Source organism: Mesoplodon densirostris, chromosome 6 (assembly GCF_025265405.1).
Source record: "Mesoplodon densirostris isolate mMesDen1 chromosome 6, mMesDen1 primary haplotype, whole genome shotgun sequence".
Lineage (NCBI taxonomy): Eukaryota > Metazoa > Chordata > Mammalia > Artiodactyla > Ziphiidae > Mesoplodon > Mesoplodon densirostris.
Genome location: NC_082666.1, coordinates 10937552 through 10960713, shown reverse-complemented (window position 1 = coordinate 10960713; position 23162 = coordinate 10937552). Strand labels below are relative to the sequence as shown.

The window sequence follows — 23162 nt, the reverse complement described above, 5'->3', positions numbered from 1 at the left end:
TGATTCCTGCTGTTCCTCGCCTGCCCCTGCTGGATCCAGAATGGCCCCCTGGTGCCACTGCCTCCTTGCCCTCCTGGTACCTGAACTTCTGGGAGGCAGGGGGGTGCAGGGGAGGAGGCCAAGGGGACTCAAAGCTGCTAGGGTTCCAAGTGGCCACCTCACATCATGGGGTAACCGCAAAGGTTACACAAGCTAAGCCCCTGACATAGAACTAAAAACATCCACCGGATGCGAGGAAACAGGCTCAGGGCAATGAAGTGACCTGCCCCAGATCCCACGCTGGGTGAACCCAGGTCTGCCTGCAGGGCCTGCAGCCTCCACTGCACCCCGCTGGAGCACACAGGAGGCATTCAGTAACTGTACCTGACTCAGACCCCACCTCTCTGCTTCTCTCTCAGATAAGGAGTCTCTCTGGGACCCCTTCCAACTCCCCAGGTGAATCAAGGAACCCTTGGGTCACAGGTTGGTATGAGGGATGCCACAGAGAGGCTCTGCCTGCCCCCAGTTCAGCCAGCCCGGGGCCCATGTGCTACACTGGCCTCGAATGCAGAGGAAGGGAGGAGGCGCCATTTAGTTCAGCACCCCTATAACAGGCCCTGGGCTGAAAGCATCACTCATGTCCATCTCATTCCTGCCACTATACAGATGACAAAACAGGCTCAGCAAGGTGACAAAACCTGCTAGGTCATAGAGCATAGCTAGGGTTCAGCCCCATCCAGCCCCAAATGACTCCAAGCTCAGTGTCCTTGGCCCTGCCTACCCTACTCACCCTGCAAGGGTCAGATGCCCACACACTTCTCCCACATTGACCCTCCTCTCGCCCTGCAGCTCCAGTGGCCCCTGGAGAGGTAATGGAGACTGCAGATGAGGTATGCAAGTTCCCAGGGCAGCGGCTGAGCTGGTGGGAGGCCCAAGAGTCCTGTGAGCAGTAGTTTGGCCACGTAGTGCTGCAGCACCCAGATGCGGTCCTCGCTCCACGGCTGCCTGACCCCATCTGGGTAGGCAAAAGAGAGGCCCCTCTGCAAAGACCCCCGCAGAGGCGTGAGTGTGGGCCGGGGCCTGGGAAGTGGGGTCTGGGGGGAGGGGGCTGGGAGATGGCAGCCCACCGTGACAGTCCTTGTGGATTGACCCCAGAGGAAGTCCACATCGCCTCTCAGGTTCCCTTGTCCTGGACTGAAAGTAGAGGGTTGACCCCTGGGCACGGGCACTGGAGCCCCATTTCTTCCTTCCAGAGGGAGGGAGGAACCAGAAGCCCAGAAGGGGCCCTACAGCTGCGCCAAAGGGCCGTCAGAAGCAGGACGGTGTGCGCAGCTGGGGAAACTGAGGTCGAGGCCCGTGTGTCCCCGCAGGCGCGCGCACCGCGGCCGCACTAATGTTCGGCGAGAGGACCGCGGGCCGGGCGGCGTGGCTTCGGACGCCTCTGCCGGCGCTCGGGACGCTGACAGCGTGCGTGCACGTGCAGTGGAACGCCGCCTCATCCGACGCGGCCGCACTCTCCTCCCTGCCTGTACCCGCGCTGGCCAACGCGCTGCAGCTGCGCGCCTTCGCCGAGCCGGGCGGCGCCGTGCACGCGGCGCTCGCGGTGCGCGGGCACCACGCGCCTTTCCACGCTGCCTTCGCGCGGATGGCCGCTGGCACCACGTGTGCGCCACGTGAGAGCAGCTCTACGGGCACTGGTCGCTGTTCGCCGACGGGCGGCGACCCGCTGGGGCGCGGGGCCTTGGCGCGGGCCACCCACTGCCACCTGGCGGCATCCTCGTTTTGGGCCAAGACCAGGACTCTCTGGGCGGCGGCTTCTAGGCGCGTGACGCCTTCAGCGGCAACCTCACCGACTTCCATCTGTGGGCCCGGGCGCTGAGCCCCGCGCAGCTGCACCGGGCACGGGCCTGCGCGCCGCACCCCCGGCAGCCTGCTCTTCCGCTGGGATCTGGGCGCCCTGGACGTCACACCCTCGCTGCTACCGCCGGTGCGGGTGCGGCTTCTCTGTCTGGGTACGGCCCGCCCAGCCTCCTGTTTGCCAGGCCCCGCCCACCTTTTGGCTCCACCCCCAACCTCCTGGCTCCCATCCGCTTCCCTTCCCGACTGGGGGACCCAGCCCACCGCTTGCCAACCGGGCCACGCCCACCTCTGGCCACGCCCTCTCCAGGCCTCCAGTACCTCGGGCATCCGCCCAGTCCTAGCAGCCTGAATGGGCTCACCCACTGGCGACCTTGCTCCTCCCAGTGTTGGCTGCAGCACTTATCTCCCAGGTTCCCACGTCGCCCCTAACTCCGGGACCGCGCGTCCTGGCACCCCGTCAAGTGTGCAGGCGCCTTCAAGGCCCGAACGGGCTGTGGGTCACAGGGACCGATGGGATGCCAGGATGCGGCCCTGACACCTCTCCCACCCTGGCCAGTGCCCTCAGAGGAGTGCCCTACGTAGGACCCCGGACCCCGCACCGAGGGCTTTCTGTTTTACCTGCAGCCTCTGCCCTTCCTCTGCTGCTACTGGCCAGGTGCGCCCTGTCCGGCTGTGCCTTGGGCTCTGCTGAAGGGGACGCTGGGTATGGACCAGTGTAGGCTGAGGGGGAGCAGTTGGCACAGCCTGGGAATTCAGAACCTTCTCAGAGTTTCGGGGGCCTCCACGGAGTCTAGACCACAGACAATGGGGCCATACGGAACTGGGGGTGAATCCCAGCTGTGTGGGAGTCACCTCGAGCAGGTGATTTTGCCATTCTTTGCTTCAGTTTCCCCATCCAGGACACCTAAGTCTCCAGACACACAGCCATCAGTGTGCTCTTCTTCCCCGAGCAGCACACAGGGGATGGGGCACCTCTGCAGAGGATGTTGCCCAAGGCTCAGTCTGGCATCCACTCCTTTGCAGAGACCTACCGGCAGCTGCAGGACGCCCAGTCATGGTCTGGCCAGGATGTTATCAGCCAAGTCAATGCCTTGGCCAATGCCATTGTGGCGAGCCCCCTCCCAGGGGGCTGGAGGGTCTGGGGGCACTATGGGTGGCATCCCTGCATCTCAGTGTCCTCACCTGTAAAGGGGACACCCACCTAATGTGTGTGCAGGAATTAAGGTTGTTCATGCCCCCTATTCTGGAGCCTCTGAGAGCTGGGGGCTTGTGACTAGTTAGACCCACACCCCCCAAGAAGACTGGCAGAGGCCAAGTATAGCCCCTTGCGGGGGGTCCCCTTGAGACAGACCAGCAGTCAGCAGCTCTTCTGCACCACAGCTCCTCCCTGACCCTCTCTCTGAAGCCCACGGAGACCTGTCCCTGGCCGAGGCCTCCAGCTTCCTGGGAATCCTGGAGAGAGTCCTGGCAAAGGAGACAGCTCCACTGGGGCCAGCTGCGCTGCTGGCTGTCATGCACTTCCTGAAAAGAGTGGCAGCCCTTGGGACATGGGAGCCAGAGCCCATGACAGGGCCCTGGGAGCAGCTGGGCCAGGCCATCATGTCTGTGGCCAGCCTGGTCCTGGAGGAGCAGCTGGCTGGTGCATGGCTGTCAGTCAGCGAGGTGAGGCTAGCAGGACTCTGTGGGGCAGGGGCCTGGGCTCTGGTTCCTACCTTGCCACCGACTGTGTAGCCACGGGCGAGTCAGCCCCCATCTCTGAGCTCCATCTCTCTATCCATCAGGAGAAGCCCTTCTTCTGTCTGTTTTGTAAGTTGAACTTCCACATACAACTGCTCTTGAACAACTTCTGCGGTTAAAAATTAAGAGCCACTAGTCAGTAAGGGCCTCCCATATCCAACAGTCCGCTGACCACCTTAAGTAGGAGGCCCTCTCTGCTGAGTGTTCAGCCATGGAGAACAGAAGAGACAGATGGTGAGGGTGTTGGAAATCTCATCGTGGCAGAAGTGGCTGTAGGCCTGGGAGTCATCAGCCCAGAGAGGGAGAAAATGAGGGGTCGTGAACACTGCCTGAAAAGCTCTGGGGCTTAAGAGGCAGACATGGTCCCCCTGTGACTTCAGGACAGAATTCAAAACTGGGCTTGGGGGTGGGGTGGGGATGGCACAACACAGGAGGCTGGTTCAGTGGAACGTTCGCCTGTCCAGGTGATGCTCCCCATCCTAGGGGATGTGTAAGCCCGCATTTTACTGGGGATCTGAGACACCGTGACAGACTGGGGAAAACTGGACTCTGAACCTCAGTTTTCTTCCCTGGAAAATGGGGATGGTCATACCTGTCTTGCTTAGGCAATGGAGAGGAGTAGGCGTCTATCAGGTGACTTGCCCACCACAGAGGAGGTGTCCCATTAGTGCACGTTCCCCCTCCCTTTTCTGTCCTCACCCCACATGGTTTCCTTTTTGGAACCTAAAACTTGAGCACCTGTTAGAGATCTAACACTGAGCCAGACCAAAGACGCAGGAGGCACGGCCCTGCCTTCAGAGTGTACCCTGGTTGGCAAACAACCTGCCAGCAGGCAGAGAGCACTGTGAGGCCTTCAGCTTGACTAGAGGATGACGTGGCTTAGCAGAGCATTGGAGAAGCCAGAGAAGGCTCATCAGGCAGGGCCTCAAGTGTCGGCTGAGGAGCCAGGACTTGATCCTGGAGGCCCTGCAGAGCCACTGAGGGTCTGGAGCCTGCAGGCCACCTCACAGATCATTGAGATCCTGTTAACTGCAGTGGTCAGGGCAGGCAGCTGTGGGGCGTGGCGTCTGAGAGAGGGCTGAGTTGTGGCCTCCTCCCAGGTGGTGGGCGGACCCCGGGCCCTGGTGGCCAGCGAGCAGCGCCTGGCGCCCCTGCTGAGCACCATGCTGACCTCTGAGCGGCCCGAACGCACATCCAGCACCACTGTACTGGTGAGCCTGCCCGCCACCTGTGCCACACATCGGGGCTCCAGGTGGGGCCTGGGCTCACACATCCTCCTCAGCCCTGGTCACTGGGAGTTCTCAGACTCCCACAGACACTCCATTCTCTTTCCTGCCTTTGCCCATGCTGTGCCCTCAATCCAGAATACTCTTTCTCTCTTGGTCTCCTAGCAAACTCGCATACATCCTTCAGAACCCTGCTTGAGCACCAGCTCTGCTAGGAAGGCTCCCCAGTTCTAGCTCTCTCCCGACAGTTCCTCTCTCCTCTGTCACCCCGGTGTTTTGAACATATCTTTTATCGCCTTTATGGTAATTACATAATACCACCTGAAGTTCTCTGAGTGCCAGGGCTATTTCTGAGTCCTTTCTGCATCTCAGGTTCAGACCCAAGGGCACACTTAGTGAATGTTTGTAGATTGAGTGGGGGAGCACTTACGCTGGAACTTCAGGCAAAACTTGGGTCCTTCAGGTGCCCAGTGGCTTCTGGCAGCTCATTGATATTCATGTCCCATCCCCCAGAGACTCCCCCTTCCCAGTGACTCCCTCTCCCTGGCTTGGAGAAGTCAGACTTACCTTGGGTAAGTTGCTGAACCTCTCTGTGCAGGAATGGTGGCCTCCTAGGTGTGTGGCAGGGAGAGAGGATGCAGACCCTGCCAGCAGGGTCAGCCCAGCAGAAAGACCTCCCTCCTGAGGTCCAGCCCCTGAGCCTCATTTGCTCCCAGGCCTGCAGTTGCGGAGCCTACGCTTGAGGAAGACCAGCACGGAGGGCCAAGTGTTCACGATGCCCAGTGGGCATCCAGAGGGGCCTGGCCACACCCTCATCCCTGCTGCTGAAGTGAGGCGGCTCCTCAGGAAAGGTGGGTGAGGGAGAGGGGTGGTGGGGTCCTGTTGGGGTCTGGGTCAAACCTCATCCCTCACAGTTGCTAGCTCTACTATTTTGAATAAGTCACCTTACCTTTCAGAAGTGTCTCCTCATCTGTAAAACTGTATTACTAGTACTCGCCTCGGGTTGTTATAAGCTTAAAGTGCCTACCACATGGTAGGTGTTCACTTAGTCTCCTCCCCTCAACCACACATTTTCCCTCGGTGCCACCCAGGGGTGGAGGATTAGGATAAGGGGCAAAGGGCTTTGGAGCTGGCAGGTTAAGCACATCAACTATGGCTGGTTGAAATTCTGGCTCTGCCACTTATTAACTGTGTGATCTTCGGGAAGTCATTTAACCTCTATGAGACTCAGTTTCCCTATGTGTAAGGTGGGCAAAGCATTTCCCTCAGGACCAACCTGTGGTGCTTGCTCAGTCACTGGGCGGGTCTTAGGCCTCCTTCTATTCATCCAGGCCTCTCTGGAGTCACCATGATCCACAGCTGGTTCAGCTCAAGTGTCTTCCAGTACACCCTGGGGGCCCCTGGCCGAGAGCCCCAGGCCCCTGACACCTCTGAAGAGGCAAGCAGAATGCAGAGGTGAGTGGGTCCCACCCAGCAGGCAGCTGAGGGCCTGGATCCCCTCACCAGGGAAGGCTAGGCCTCCATCCCATCCCAGAGCCCCCATTCTGTTAGGCATATCTGCCCTTGGCAGCCCAGGGCCAAACCTGCTCCCCCCTGACACACACAGATTTCTGGGCCTGCCAAAGATGGGCTGGTGGGAACATGGCTCAGCTCCTGCCTGGGGTCCTGGCTTCAGTGCTGACTCTCAGGGAGGGAACAGGGCTTACTCAAATTACCAGAAAGAATGGAACCCAGGTCCCCTAATTCCCAGCACAGGACTTTTCCACAGAGGGTATCATCTGTTCTGCAGGGGCCTGGATGACATGACCCCAGCCATGTATGACCTCTCCCCCACAGACCTGGTGCCCTTAAAAGCTCCCTTTCTCCCCACAGGTTCCTAAGCACCCAGGTGGGGTCAGCAATCATCTCATCTGAGGTGTGGGATGAAACCGGGGAGGCCAACACGGCTGTGACCTTTCACCTGCAACACTGGGTGCAGGTACTGGGCGATGCTTCTGGCAAACAGCCACCTGGTACAGTTATCCTGGTTTGGTGCCCCCCGCTACATCCCAGTATTTGTTCACTGGAAAACTAACGTCTAAAATGTTCAAGAAAAATACTCATCCACAAGCCATCCCATTGTCCTCGAGAGAGGGGGAAGGGCAGTAGTGCATCACACACTTACTTTATGGCGGGTGCCTTAAATAAGCAGCATTCATTTAATCTTCCAACTGCCCATTCCACAAAAGTGAGCTTGGAAGAGGTGCTGTGCCTGGCACCAGCTTATAAGTGGCAGAGCTGGGATTTCATTATAGGTCTGCATGACTTGAAAAACTGGTGGTTCCCATCAGTAATACAGGGAGATATGATAGACCTGCACTGCAGTATGCTTCATAAGCATAAAAATAACCTAAATGTCCATCAATAGGGGATTACTTAGCCTTATAGAGCTATAAAATGGAATATCAGCTGAGGTTATGTAAAGAATGAGGTATTTTGCTGTAAATTGACAAGAAAAGATCACCAAGATATGCCATTTAATCCATTATATGTAATACACAAATTCCTTCTCGCTTTTGAAGCTTTAGAGCATTTCAGAGAAAGCTAAAGTCTCCTTTGCTCAAAACCACCAATCCTGGACACACACGCCCCCACCACAGATTATATCTTTTGTATATCATCTCAAGACTTCTGAAAAATCAATTTCATTAAGGTATATAAATCTACATATACTAAAACATCCATTTTAAGTGTATAGCTTGATGAGTTTTGACCAGTGTATATACTCATGTATCACTGCCCCAATCAAGATACAGAACTCTTCCACCTTCCCAAAAGGCTTCTTCGTGCCCCTTCCCCATCAGCCTTCCCCACTCTGACCCAGGAAATCAGTGCTCTGTTTTCTGTGACTCTAGATTGTCTGTCTTTCCTAAAGCTTCATATAAATGGAACCATATAGTGTGTGCCATGGTATGGCTTCTTTTGCTCAAGTGGTATTTTTGAGTATCATCTACGTTGTTGCCTGTTTCAGTAATTCACTCCTCATTAGTGCTGTGTAGAATTCCGTTATATGGATAGGCCATAATTTGTTTTTCCTTTTACTTGTTTTTTTATTAATTTATTTTATTTTATTTAATTTTATTTATTTATTTATTGGCTGTGTTGGGTCATTGTTGCTGCTCGCGAGAGTTTCCTAGTTGTGGCAAGCGGGGGCTACTCTTCCTTGTATTGTGCGGGCTTCTCATTGTGGTGGCTTCTCTTGTTGTGGAGCACAGGCTCTAGGTGCACAGGCTTCAGTAGCTGTGGCACACGGGCTCAGTAGTTGTGGCTCACGGTCTCTAGAGCTCAGGCACGGGCTTAGTGGCTCTGTGGTATGTGGGATCTTCCCTGACCAGGGCTCTAACCCGTGTCCCCTGCATTGGCAGATGGATTCTTAACCACTGCGCCACCAGGGAAGACCCTCCATTTACTTGTTGATGGAGATTTGAGTTGTCTCGTTTGAGCTGCTATGAATAGATCCACTATGAACACTCATATACAGCCTTTTTGTGGACATATGATTTCTTTCTACTGGGTGAATACCTAAAAGGGGACTTTCTGGGTTGTATGATAAGTATATGTATATATTAACTTCCTAAGAGACTGTTCAACTGTTTTCCAAAGTCGTGTACTATCTTACATTTCCACTAGCAGTGTGTGAGCATTGCAGTGTTCCATACCTTTGCTAACATCCTTAACTGCCTTTTTAATATTGTTCATTATAATGGTTGTGTACTGATGTCTCATTGTGGTTCTAAGTTGCAATTCCTTCAAGACCAATGACTTTGAGCATCGGTTTCTACACTTATCGCACATTCATATATCTTCCTTTGTTAAATATAAGTTCAAATTTTTTCCCCAATTTTCATTTTTTTAATTAAATAAATTTCAAGATGAGCCACTGGGTGTTTTTTTTTTAATAGGAAATGCTCTTTATTCTTTTTTTCCCAAACTTTTTGCATTAGTCTGCTGTTTGCTTTTCTGATTACTAACATTTCTGCACATAAGCCATATAGATCCTCTCTTTTTAAATTTTATCTTTGTACTCCCCTCACTCTTTTTCTCCCTGCCCCTGCCCCACCAGCACTGGCAACCACCAATCTGTTCTCTGCATTTATGAGCTTGACTTTTTTTTTTTTTTTTTTTCCGTATGTGGGCCTCTCACTGTTGTGGCCTCTCCCATTGCGGAGCACAGGCTCCGGACGCACAGGCTCAATGGCCATGGCTCACAGGCCCAGCCGCTCCGCGGCATGTGGGATCTTCCCAGACCGGGGCACGAACCCGTGTCCCCTGCATCGGCAGGCGGACTCTCAACCACTGCGCCACCAGGGAAGCCCGAGCTTGATTTTTTTTGAGAGTCCCCATATATGTGAGATCATACAGTATTTTTCTTTCCCTGACTTATTTCACTTAGCATAATGCCATTGAGCTCCATCCATGTTGTTGCAAATGGCAAGATTTCATTCTTTTTATGGCTGAGTAACATTCCATTATTATACCCCACAATTTCTTTATCCATTCATTCATCAGTGGACACTTAGGTTGTTTCCATATCTTTGCTATTGTAAATAGCCATGAACATGGGGGTGCACATATCTTTCCTGAGTTAATATTTTCATTTTCTTTAGATAGATACCTAGAAGTGGAATTGCTGGATCGTATGGTACTTCTATTTTTAATTTTTGGAGGAACCTCCATACTGTTTTCCATAGCGGTTGCACCAACTTATATTCCTACCAACAGTGTATGAGGGTCCCCATTTCTCCACATCCTCTCCAACACTTGTTATTTCTTGTCTTTTTGATAATAATCATCCGAACAGGTGTGAGGTAATATCTCATTGTGGTTTTGATTTGCATTTCTCTGATGTTTAGTGATGCTGAGCATCTTTTCATGTACCGGTTGGCCATTTGTGTGTCTTCTTTGGAGAAATTCCTATTCAGATATTCTGCCCATTTCTTAATCGGATGGTTTGGGTTTTTTGTTTTGTTTGTTTGTTTGTTTGTTTCTACTATGTCAAGGAGCTTACCACCTATATTTTCTTCTAAAATTTTTATGGTTTCAGACCTTGAGTTCAAATCTTTAGTCCATATTGAGTTAATTTTTGTGTATGGTGTAAGATGGTAGTCGAGTTTCATTCTTTTGCCTGTGGCTGTCCAGTTTTCCCAACATCATTTATTGAAGAGACTGTTCTTTCCCCGTTGTATGTTCTTGCCTCCTTTGCCATAAATTAATTGACCATATATGCATAGGTTTATTTCTGGGCTCTCTATTCTGTTCCATTGATCTATGTGTCTGTTTTTTTTTTTTTTTTTGTGGTATGCGGGCCTCTCACTGTTGTGGCCTCTCCCACTGCAGAGCACAGGCTCTGGACGCGCCCGCTCAGCGGCCATGGCTCACGGGCCCAGCTGCTCCGCGGCATGTGGGATCCTCCCAGACTGGGGCACGAACCCGTGTCCCCTGCATCGGCAGGCAGACTCTCAACCACTGCGCCACCAGGGAAGCCCTATGTGTCTGTTTTTAATGCCAATACCATACTGTTTTAATTTCTATAGCTTTGTAATATAGTTTGAAATCAGTACGCATGATGCCTCCGCCTTTGTTCTTCCCCAATTTTTAAATTATTTGTCTTATCATTGAATTGTAAGAATTCTTTATATATTTTGAATACAAGTCCTTTGTCAGCTATATATTTTGTGAATAATATCTTCTAGTCTCTGGATTGCTTTTCACTTTCTTGACAGTGTCTTTGGAAGATAAGTTTTGAATGTGATAAAATCTAGTTTTTATCCTGCATGGTTTATGCTTCTTGCATCCTATCTAGGAAATCTTGCTTATCCCAAGGTCACAAAGATATTCTCAAGGAAGTTTATCATTTTAACCTTTACATTTATGTCTATGATTTATTTCAATTCATTTATGTGTATTATGTTGGGTAGGGGTTGAAATTCATTATTTTTCCATATAGACATCCCATTCCAATATCATTTGTTGAAAAGATTATTCTTTCTCCCATTGATTTATCACCTTTTCTGAAAATCAATTGTCCATATATGTGTAAGTCTGTTTCTGGGCTTTCTATTCTGTTCCAGAGATCTATACACTAACCCTATAGTGTCGTGATTAATGTATCTGTATGGTAAGCCTTGAAATCAGGTTGTGTAAGTCCTCCAACATTGTTCTTCCTTTTCAAAATTGCTTTGGCTAGCCTAGGGTGTTCACATTGCCATCTAAATTCTAGAATCAGCTTGTTAATGTCTATGGAAACACCTGCTGGAATTTTGATTGGGATTGCATTAAATGTCTCAAATTGAAATAAGATGATGAACTGGCATCTTAACAATGAATCTTCCAATCCTTAATCAAGGTATATCCCTCTGTTTATTTAGGTTTTCTTGAATTTCTCTCAGCAGTGATATACAGTTGTCAGGGTACAGGTCTTGAAGGTATTTTGTTAGATATACCCTTTTTTGTAAATGGTATTATTTTCTTAATTCAATTTTAAATTGTTCATTGCAAGTATATAGTAATACAATTGATTTTTATATAATGAGATTGTATCCTGCAGCCTTGTTAGACTCACTTAGTACTTCTGGTAGCTCTCTTATAGTGTTCTTAGGATCTTCTACATCCCTGATCATGTTGTCTGCAAATGAAGACAGTTTTGTTTTCTCCTTTCCAATCCATGTCTTTTTTTTTTCCGATTTTCCTTCCTTGGTGCAATGGCTAGGACCTCTAGTTCAGCATTAAATAGGAGTGACGAGACCAAATAGCTTTGTCTTGTTCCTAACTTTAGGGGGGAGAGTATTCAGTCTTGAACAATTAAATGTGATGCTAGCTGTGGGCTTTTTGTAGATGCCCTTTGTCAGATTAAGTTCTCTTTTCTTCCTGCTTTGCTGAGAATTTTTATCATGAATGGCTATTGAATTTTGCCAAATGTTTCTTCCACATTGAAAGGATCATATGGTTTTCTCTTTTATTCTGTTAATATAGTAAATTGCATTGATTGATTTTCAAATGTCAAACCAGCCTTGGATTCCTGGGATAAACCCCACTTGCTTATGGTGTATTATCCTTTGTATATATTGCTGGATTCAATTTGCTAATATTTGTTAAGGATTTTTGTGTTTATATTCTTGAATATGTAATATGTTCTGTAGTTTTCTTATACTGTCTTCCTCTGGTTTTGGTGTCAGGTTAATGATAATCTCATAAAATGTGTTGGGAATTCTCTCCTCCTCTGTTTCCTAAGAGAGTTTTGCAGAATTGGTATTATTTCTTCCTTAAATGCTTGATAGGCCAGTGAAGACCAGTGAAGTCTTTCAGGCCTGGTGTTTTCTTTGTGGGAAGTTTTTAAAGTATGAGTTATTTCTTAAACTGATATAGGATTGTTTGGGGTGTTTTATTTCTTCTTGAGATGGTTTTAGTAATTTGTGCCCTTTAAGGAATTTGTTCCTTTCATCTACGTTGTTCAATTCTAGCAGGAAGTTGTTCATAATAGTCACTTATTATCCTTTTAACATGTGTAGGATTTATAATGATGTTTGCCTTTTCGTTCTTGATCAGTTTAGCTAGAAGTTTACCAATTTTGTTTATATTTTCAAACAACTAACTTCTGAGATTGTATTTATATATTAATTATATGAATTAAAATACATTAAAATGAAAAATAATTAAAAGTAAGGGATTGCTCATTGTGGCAAATTTGGAAAATGTAGAAAAGGATTAAGAAGCCAAATCCTATTACCCAGAGATAGCTGCCCTAAACTTTTCCATGTGTTTCCCTTCAGCCTTTTTCTGGGTACACAATTCTATATATATATATATATTTTTTTTTTTTCCCTTTTGCAAAATCAAAGCCCTTGCTCTTTCAGTTGAGCCATGTAAACATTTGTGTTTTTCATTTTCCCCACACGTGTTTTCTGCATTGTCTCTGTCACAGATGTCCCTTTGCCATCCTGTCCTTTCTCACTTGCTGCTTGATCCTAGCAATGCGTAGGCCTTGACTGTGGCCAAGTCCAGAACCGCCCACCCCCTTCCCAGGGGATGGTCCAAAATGAACTTGACCCCTTCCCCTCCATGCATCCAGAGTATCTGCAGAGTTTTTTCTATTACAATTAACCCTGCCTAACCCTGTGAAAATCCTCACTTATAATATGTTTTGATTCTGGTGACTGTCTCCTGGGGATATATGGCCAGGTATGGAGCTACTGGACACCAACAGTTTTGTGGCTTTTGAGTGTATAAGCTGCACTGATATTTCAGTTTGTACCACTTGAAAATGCTACCAGTGGTGTAACAATCATCCATTTTAAAAGCAAACAGCAGGTTTTCTTTGTGTTCCAGCACCTAACATAGTACCTGAGATCCAGGAAAAATATTATGAGTGAATGAATACATGTGGTAATAATTCAGTCAACCCAAGGAATCATATGTTCTCTGGAGGCATCGTCACAGAGTATGGGAAGAGCATGGAGTCGACCAAGTCACAACCCAGTCTAAGCTCACTGCTGTGTGACCTCGAACAGATTAATTCCCCTCTCTGAGGCTCACCTTCCTCATCTGAAATTACATAAATTTATACCCATCCCCTAGGTTGCTATGAATATCAACAACAATAAAGGACATGAAAGTACTTTGCAAAACACAAAGTATCATATTCTAGTGAGGTGACGTTGCTGTTACCCTCCCCAGTCGGGACAAATAACCCAAGTCCTGAGCTCAGGCTGCCTCCCTGCTTGGTCTGGGACAGGTACCACCTGCCACCTGATCTCTTCTTTCTGCTTGATGACATCTTATAAAGTTCATAGTGTTGTTATTGTTCATTACAAAAGAACTAACATGTTCATTAAACACATTCAAACTGAGACCTAACTATTGTTAAGTTAGCTGTGTGTTTGATTCCAGACCTTTTGTGCATGTGTTTTCACAATTACATAGAACCTTATTTTTTTAAAAACCATAAATGGGCTCCTGCTATGCAGAATGTCAGGCAGCTTTTTCCTGTACTGAAAAACATATGGCAATGCTGGAGAGGGTGTGGAGAAAAGGCAACCCTCTTGCACTGTTGGTGGGAATGTAAACTGATACAGCCACTATGGAGAACAGTATGGAGGTTCCTTAAAAAACTAAAAATAGAACTACCATACGACCCAGCAATCCCACTACTGGACATATACCCTGAGAAAACCATAATTCAAAAAGAGTCATGTACCATAATGTTCATTGCAACTCTATATACAGTAGTCAGGACATGGAAGCAACCTAAGTGTCCATCGACAGATGAATGGATAAAGAAGATGTGGCACATATATACAATGGAATACTACTCAGCCATAAAAAGAAAAGAAACTGAGTTATTTGTAGTGAGGTGGATGGAACTAGAGTCTGTCATACAGAGTGAAGTAAGTCAGAAAGAGAAAAACATATACTGTATGCTAATACATATATATGGAATCTAACCAAAAAAATGGTTCTGAAGAACTTAGGGGCAAGACAGGAGTAAACATGCAGACGTAGAGAATAGACTTGAGGACACGGGGAGGGGGAAGGGTAAGCTGGGACGAAGTGAGAGAATAGCATTGACATATATACACTACCAAACGTAAAATAGATAGCTAGTGGGAAGCAGCCGCATAGCACAGGGAGATCAGCTCAGTGCTTTGTGACCACCTAGGAGGTGGGATAGGGAGGGTGGGAGGGAGACACAAGAGGGAGGAGATATGGGGATATATGTATACGTATAGCTGATTCACTTTGTTATACAGCAGAAGCTAACACACCATTGTGAAGCAATTATACTCCAATAAAGATGTTAAAATATATATATATATATATATATATATATGGCGAGCTCTTTCCCTAACAGTAGATAGAGACCTGTGTGTTCTTACTAGGCAGAGCATCCTGGAGGGAAGACTCACAGTGGTTTGTTAGCTTGTTAGCTTGTTCCTAGGATTTCGATATTAACCATAATGCCAGCCTGAAACTCTACTCACTTCACCTTCCTTCTGCCGCCCTGCCGGCATTCTTCTCCAGTCCCTGCACCCATGACCCATGCTGGGCAACCCCCTGGTCCCTCAAATGCAGGAGGCCTCCACATCCCCCTGCATCGTCTGGTCTCTCTCCTTGCCCACATGTGCTCACACACCTGCCCTGTCCCTGTTGGCTGCCCTTAGGCCTTCCCTCTGAAGCTGATGGAGCCTGTCTGTGCTTTCTGGAACTTCAGCATCGGGTGGGTTTCCAAGTTCTTTCTTTATTATTTCTTTTAATTTTTAAATTTTATTTATTTTTGGCTGCGTCGGGTCTTAGTTGAGGCATGCGGGATCATTGTTGTGGTGCATGGGCTTCTCTCTAGTTGTGGCGTGCGGGTTTTCTCTTCTCTAGTTGTGGTGCTCAGGCTCCGGAGGGCGTGGGCTCTGCAGTTTGCGGCACATGAGCTCTCTAGCCAAGGCACGCAAGCTCAGTAGTTGTGGCACACGGGCTTAGTTGCCCTGCAGCATGTGGGATCTTAGTTCCCTGACCAGGGATCAAACCTGTGTCCCCTGTGTTGTAAGTCTGATTCTCTACCACTGGACCACCAAGGAAGTCCCCCAAGTTCTTTAAATAAGGCACTTGAAAAAAAAAGACATCCAGGGACTTACCTGGTGGTCCAGTGGTTAAGAGCCGCGCTTCCCCTGCAGGGAACCAGGTTCCATCCCTGGTTGGGGAACTAAGGTCCGCATACCCTGCAGTATGGCCCCCCCCCAAAAAAGTTTTTTTTTAATTAAAAAAAAACATCTGTTCCTCTTGAGGATGAGGCAGGACTCAAGCGTGTTTTTGGCCTCCATTCACCAACTTCCTTGCAGGGGTGGTTCCAAGCCCCACTCAACTGGGGACAAGCTGGGGCAGGAGAGCCTGTTACCCAGGAGGTAGTGAGCTCCCTATCATAGTAGGTATGCAAGCCTACTCTGTGGGGTACCTAGGAAGAGACTCATCTGTGGAATGGGTGGTAGAGTTGATGAGGGAATGAACATCAATCACTGTTGCTTAGTAATTAACACAGTTAATCAATGGTGATCATTGGTATCAGCCCCATCCTCCTACCATTCCTGAGAAAAGTACATTTTACAGATGAAAAACTGAGACCCAAGGAGGGGCAGTGACTTGGCCAAGGTCACATAGCTGGTTAGAGGCAGGGCACTGAGGGACCCCAGGCTCTGGGGAGAGGCTTTCCCCTGCTTGCCACCTGTCCCCCAGCCCCATGTCCAGCCCAGCTCAAGAGCCCTCTGTTCACTACTCACCCCAAGCCCAGACTCAGGGGCTCCTGGGCCACCACTGGCTGCTCCATGACCGCTCTGTACCAGGACTCAACCACCTGCTTCTGCAACCACAGCACCAACTTTGCCGTCCTGTTGTACGTCCAGGTGTACGACGTCCAGGTGAGTGCTGGGGAGGGGGCAGTGGGGCAGGGGAAGGTGATGTCAGAACCAAGTTTTAAAGGATGCACAGGAGTTGAACAGAAAGGCATTCCAAGCAGAGGGCCATCTGAGCAAAGGCAAGGAGGCTAGAAGTGGCAGATGAGTTACGTTCTAGAACTGCAATGTGTCTGGGGCTTCCAGTGCGATGCCCGGGGTCGGGGGATGGCAGTGAACAAGGTAGGCACGGGTCAGATCGCACAGGCCTGGAAGGCCAGGCCCACGCGCTTGGATCGTGGTCCTGTAGCAGAGGGCAGATGTGGAAGAGTGTGAAGCAGGCTTTAGATTTACATGAGGGAGGCCGCTGGTGCAGGGAGTGAGGCTGAGGTGGGGGCCAGGGGGGAAAAGCAGCTCGGTGGGCTGCGGGCCTGGCCTAGGAGAGGGGAGGGGCCCTGGGCCAGGGAGCAGTGGGGAGATGAGGAAGACTGGCTGAGGAGGAGGGGTGACCTGGGCCACCGGGGGATGTGGGACTCGTCTCAGGAGGCACAGGTGGGCAACGGGTTTGTGGGTCTGTGGTCCGGTGCTCGGGGCGGGAGGGGTCTCAGCTGGCCCCAAGATCCAGTAGGTAAAGCCATGGTCAAGGTGAGGTTAGAAGTAAAAGGAGTCACAACTAAAGACAGGCCCCTGAGAGGCATTAGCATTCACAGCCTTGGGGGGATGCCAAATTCCAGGAGGAGGCCAAGCAAGGTGGGCTCGCTGGACCAGAAGGGGACTCAGGTTGAGTGAGATGGTGTCTGAGCCCAGGAATGCGGCGGTCACTTGGCCTGTTGGGAGCATGCTAGAAAAACACGCTACCGAATGCATTTTTCCTGTAAAAACAGCATGGACATCGGACACATCGTGAGTAATCCGTGCCAGCTCCCTGTTCCCCCTCAGTGGGTGGTTGTCACATACCATCCCTCCTCCCCATGGGCGTGTCGGTGGTCACTTCCAGTCTAGTGCTTCTCAGTATCTGAGGAGTCCGTGAAAGCTGGGCCCCTCTCCAGCAGGAGAGGACATGCAAATGCTCATGATCAAATTGCTGTGTGCAGGCCTGGCCATCCCTGCTTCACGGCAGAGAATGTGGTTGAGGAGCCTGGGAGCTGCCGGGCGGGGCGGGTGAGTGTCCCGTCGGGCCAGGGCGTTGGTGGGGCTGCTGTCCTTCGGGGTCTCTGTCCCTCCCACAGAGACGCCCCGACGGGGGGTCCCTGCTGAGGACGCTCTCGTCTGTGGGCTGCGGTGTGTCCTGTGCCCTCGCCACCACCTTCTTGCTCTTACTGGCGGCCAGGTGAGGCAAGCTCACCACTTTGCCTGCCACCCTGGGCCCGCCCCGCCCCTCGTGGGCCTCCACGTCCCTCCTCGGGTGGGTGTCCATCCTCGGTCCGAGAAGTCCCTGTGGAGCCGCCCTTTCCTCCTTCACTGGCTGGCTCACCAGGACGCAGGTGGTGGTGGGGGTCCTTGCTAACCAACTCCTCTGCCTGCCTGGGGTCCCCCAGTCAGAACGAGCCACAGTCCACAAGAAACTCACCTTCTCCCTGGCCTCCGCCGAGGGCTTCCTCGTGGCCAGCGAGTGGGCAAAGGCCAACAAGGTGGGCGGCCAGCGGGGTGGGCTTGTGAGCTCAGGGGGGCCTGGGAAAGCACCTTCAGCCTTTTCTGGGTTGCCCCCCATATCTTCACTTGGCTCCATTTCCGGGGAGGAGTATGGCCTAGAGAGGAAAGACCCAGAATGTTGGAGCTGGGCCCAGGGCGCTGCCCCGAGACCCTACCCGCTCATACTGCTTTGGGCTGGCAACGCCAGGCACGGACAGGGGACCCAGGGTGGACCGCACCCATGACCGGCCTCCGTGGGGACCCCCCACCCTCCCACACAGGTGGTGTGTGTGGCCGTCACAGCAGTGATGCACCTCCTCTTTTTGGTCGCCTTCTCCTGGATGTTGGCGGAAGGGCTGCCGCTGTGCAGCAAGGTGGTGGCTGTGAGCATGCGCCCGGGCCCCAGGAAGCCGCGCTGCTACGCCACAGGCTGGGGTGAGGCCCCTCTGCTCCCCACTCTTGCTCTGTTCCCCTCCACCCTGCCTCGCGTGGCCTCTGTTGTGTCCAACACCCACCGCCCAACACCCTCCTCCACCGGCACCCAGAGCCACCCAGTGGCCAGCGCCCGTGTCTGACACAAACTCAGCTCCGTCGACCTCCAACTCTACCCAGCTCCAATTCTTAATCCTCCTCCACTTCAACTGCCTCAGCTCCCAGCCCCCGGCACTGCCTCCCTAATCTGAAGCCAGCTAACCCCACGCCAATCGCCAGTTTCCAACTCTTGATTCTCAGCCCTAAGGCCTCGACTCAATCTCAGCTCTTCCGCTCCCCAACTACTCGGGGCTCCAGTGCCACCCAAAATATCAGGCCCACCCAACCCCACTCCCTGGATCTCCCAGTGCCGCCAGTACACCCACTACTATGGGACAGCTGGAGGATGCAGCTCTGGACGGGGGCTGGCTCCCGAGAGACATGGCCCTGAGGTCACCTCTTCTTCCCCTAGGCGTGCCTGTGGCCATCGTGGCCATCACCCTGGCAGTGTCCCCACGTGACTACGTGGCCACTGGGCACTGCTGGCTCAATGTGCACACAGACGCCATCTGGGCTTTTGTGGGGCCCGTGCTGACCGTGAGCGGGGAGGCCTGGGGCCCTGCAGGGGAGGGATGTGTCGGGGAAGGGGGAGGGTGCCCCCACTGACACCAGATCCCCAGGCCAATACCCGCATCCTGGTCCGTGTGGTGACTGTCACTGTGTCCAGGGCCCGCCGCCGTGCCCGCACGCTGAGCCCGCAGCCCTGTGTGCAGCAGCAGATCCCGATCCAGATGTGGTGAGGCCCCAGACTGGGGGAGTCAAGAAGTGGGGGAAGCCAGGTGTGGCCACGTGTGCTTATGAGTGCAAGGCTATAAATGAGCATATGTCTGCAATGTGTTTGTGCTGCGTGTGCACACATGCTCATGCGTGTGGGCGTGTGGAAGTCTGTGCCCATGCATGTTATCTGTGTGGATGGTAATTGAGCCTGTGTGTATATGACGTGGGGTGTGGACACCAGCCACTGTCCTGGGGACTCACCTTCTGCAGAAAGCACTGATGGCCTGGTGGGGACAAGGTAGAGGAGACCCCCAAGTCAGGCAGTCCCTAGAAGTTCAGGTTCAGGGTGAGAATCTAGGTCTCTACTCCTGCCAAGAATCCCCATCACTCTCCAGCACCATATCCTGCTGAAGCAGGCACCCCTCACCCCAGCCTTCCTCCTCACCACCACCCCTCTGCCAAGGGCAGGGCAGCCCAAGCCAGTGGAGCCTGAAAATCCAGGCAGCCCCAGGGGTCCCCTTCCAGACTCCATGCCTCCTGGACCCACTGTCCAGGCCTCAGCCCTCCCCCTGGACAGCTGCAACTCCCTTCCTTTGAGCCAGGCTTGGGACTGGGACCCTATCTCCCCAGTGCCACTACCCCTACTTCATGCCACTCTGGGTGTCTGAGAAGGGGCCGCCAGTTCCAGCCGAAAGTTCCAGCTACACCTAAGTCCTGAGCCTCAGTCCCCAGTCTGCAGCTCCGGCCCCTCTCCAGGCACTTTCCAAGGGCTGCCCTCCCCAGAACCCCGTGGGGAGCCCCCTGGCCCCCTGGCCTCCCTCAGTCCAGCCTGCTGTCCCGCAGGCCCACGGTGAAGCCAGTGTTGGTCCTGCTGCCCGTCCCGGGCCTGACCTGGCTGGTCAGCATGTTGGTGCACCTCAGCCCGGCCTGGGCCTATGCCGCCGTGGGCCTCAATTCCTTGCAGGTACCTCCGGGCCCTGGGCCGTGTGGGACCAGGGCTCCGCCATGCACTGGAGCTCAGAGGGTGTAGCTGGTTTGTCAGGGGGTGGGGGAGGGAGTGTCCTCTCTGTCATGGGAGTCACCAGCAGCCTCAGGGACACTGTCAAGGGGAGGGCGGGTGAGGGGGAGAGTGGGAACAAACCTCCAATCAAAGAGCAGTACCTCAGGGAGGATTTGGGGGCCCATTTGGCAGTTGAAGAATCTGAGGCCCAGAAAGGGGGTGGCTAAGATGCCTCGTGCCCTGACGCTCAAGGGCGCAGCAGAAGTTCCAGTCCCCAGGCTATGCTAGAGCCACTTCCGGCCTCAGCAGGAAGCCGAGGATGGGGGTACAGGACACCAGGGACCTCTCCCCTTGGGGTCTGTGGATGGCCTACTGTGGGGCAGCATGAGCTGCTCCATCAGTGAGGACAGCAGTTCAGAAAAGGTTTTGGCTGGAAGGACATGACCCACATAAATGAAGCAGTAACGTGGGACCGCAGGAACCACCCTGTGTGCCTTTCAGGTCCTGTGTCCTGGAGCCACAGAGATGGGTCAGACTAAGCCTTTGTCTTCAGGGGGTTTGCAGATCTATGGGGGACCCAGGTACAGACACAAACAGCCACAGCCCTGGGAGCTGAGTGCTGGGAGGGAGGTCAGTCCAAGGAGGGCCCAATCCGCCCCTGCCCTGCCCCTCAGCCTCCCTTGTACCCCCCAGCACCTCTTCCTGTTGTCTGCACTCCCCACTCCCAACTCTGCCGAGCCCAGGTCCCTCTCAGGGCTGAGAAGTGAGGTGGCCCACGGATGGACAAAGACAAGCTTGGGAAATCAAGTGCAAACTCTGTCCAGGGTCCCTGTGTCCCAGAGCTGGGCTTCCTGCTGATGGATGCCTAAGTGCTCTGAGTCCTGGACCAGGATCATATTTATATCTCTGAACAGGCCTTACAAACGGGGAAACAGATTCCATGAAGTCATCTGCCTGAGGCCTCACAGTAGGAAGGAGCAGCATGGGGCCCAAGTTCAGAGTCTGTGTTCTCAACCATCAGGATATTCAGCTTTGACCGCAGAGGGGCCTGGTTCCTGGAAGAGCTGCTGAGGCTGGGAGTGGGGGTGGGGAGCTGGGGTCAGGAGGGGCACCCTCATCCAGTTAGTTATTCATCTATCCCTGCGAGGTTTTTTGAATGTCCACTAGAGGCCAGGCACTGTGCTAGGCGCCAGGGACACAGCAGCAAAGGAGGCTGCAAAATGCCCTGTTCTTGTGGAGGTGACATGAGTCGGGGAGGCAGACGATGCCCAAGACCAGGGAGTGAAGTGTTAAGGGAGGGATGAGGCAGGAAGAAGGGAGGGTGCAAAGGGGGTTGGTCTCCAGGGTCCTGGTCCATGTTGTCTTCTCCCCCTGGGCCCTGGGGACTCGCCACTCTCTGCCAGGCAGGCATGGGAATGGAGAGGGGAAAAGAAAGAACAGGGGCGGTGGGAGATGGGGGGTGCAGACTGCTCAGGGAGAATGGAGGTTGTGCCCAGAGAGGGGCTGGGAGAGCAAAGAAAAACTGGGGTTCCAATGCTCTTCCTAAAGAAGCACGGCTCCCAGAGACCTGGCGGGGCCTGAGCAGCTGGGGACAGAGATGGACACAGAGAAGCCCTTCCTCCAAGCCCTGCACTCCCAGAGCTCCGCGGGCTGGAATTTCACCTCAGCCCACTTAGCAGAGGGACCCTACCCCGGTCTCTCCACCCTGCCTCAGAGTGGCAAGGGCAGCAGCATCCTGTTGCTGTGGCAACCACTCCAGCTCCTTCCCTGCCTGTGGCCCTCAGGTGGGCAGGGCTGCAGCCAGGGAGCCAGAGCCACCATCACCACGCTGTCTGCCTCCCTCTCAGGGCAGGTCCTTTCCTCTCCCAGTGTCTCATTACTTCGTCTCTGTCTCTGAATTTTCCCTGGGATTCTTTCTCTGTCTTTCAGGCTCTGTCACAGGCTCCTGTCCCTGTCCCCGCCTCCTCTGGCATGGACCCACCTGGCTTCTCCTGGGCCTCTCTCTACATCTCCCCTTCTGTTGGGCTCTGACCCCCTGTCTCTTGGTCCCTTACCCTGCTTCTCCCTCTCTCTGAGTGTCACCTCTCTTGCCCCCTCCCAGCCAGCCTCAGATCTTCAGGTCTGGTAAAGGAGGGGAGAGGCTGCCTTATGAGGGGGTCAGAAGGCATGAGACCTGGGCCCACTCTGATGTTCCTGTGACTGTCTTGAGGCAGGTCCCCAAGTTAGGCTCAGAGCCGCGTTCTCTGGGTCCCTCCCGGCTGCTTCCCTCCCCAGGCCTGGCCTTTCCCTCTCCTCTCTCTTCCATCATACCTGCTATCTCTCCATGTCTTTCTCTCCCTGCCCCACCTCCAGCCCCGTCCCTCTCTCACTCTGTCTTGGGCATAAGCTGGGCAGGACATGCCCAAGGTGACCAGGGAGCAGGCCTGGGGCTGGAGGGACTGAAATCTGCGCTGACTCATTCATTCACTCTTGGTGACTTGTTTCCGTCTGGCCCCTGTGCCAGGTTTTGTGGTGGAAGAGCAGAGCCTCACTTCTGCAACTAGCTGCAGCTCACACCTACCCTGCCTGAGAGTGTCGTTGGGAGGCCTGCACAAGTTGAGACAGGCCTCAGTTTCCACATCCATATAAAGGGGGGGATCATATTCTCCACCTCGTGGGACCGTTGTGGGGTTCCACTGGGAAGATATTTGCAAAGGGCAAAGCATAACACCTGGCACACATCAGGAGCGCCGTGAACGTGAGCACATTTGTGTCATTCGGCCATTCAGCACGTACTTCCCCGGCGCCTCCCCTGTGCTGGGCTGCATCCCGGGGAAAGTGGTGGAACTCAAGATCGAGGAACACACCCTTGGGGGTCTCAACCTGAGGGACAGACAGACACCAAAACCACACAACCACAGCGGGCACGATTGAGGCTGAAAGGCTAAGGGGCAGTCGGGGCCGTATGGGGAGGCAGAATGGGCACTCCCTGGAGGCAGTGATTCTCAGCTAATACCTGAACGCTGTGTGGAGAGAGGGGGAAGAATGTTTTAAGTCAGGGGAGCACAGTGGGATCAGATGGAGGGAGAC

General features: G+C 52.5%; 1 protein-coding gene across 1 annotated transcript; it reads left to right on the top strand.

Annotated features, from left to right (window-relative positions):
• The first annotated feature begins 40 nt into the window (after positions 1-40).
• ADGRD2 (adhesion G protein-coupled receptor D2) lies at positions 41-23006 on the top strand. The gene is given in 24 exon segments (XM_060100450.1): positions 41-76; positions 399-462; positions 829-1041; positions 1350-1616; positions 1619-1905; positions 1907-1991; positions 2396-2494; positions 2863-2948; positions 3220-3501; positions 4677-4764; positions 5495-5653; positions 6134-6257; positions 6675-6780; positions 16082-16240; positions 17443-17539; positions 17738-17844; positions 18127-18280; positions 18789-18913; positions 18997-19112; positions 19937-20057; positions 20787-20856; positions 21878-21945; positions 22195-22217; positions 22862-23006. Coding segments are annotated over 24 exon segments (3081 nt in total).
• Positions 23007-23162: the final 156 nt, after the last annotated feature.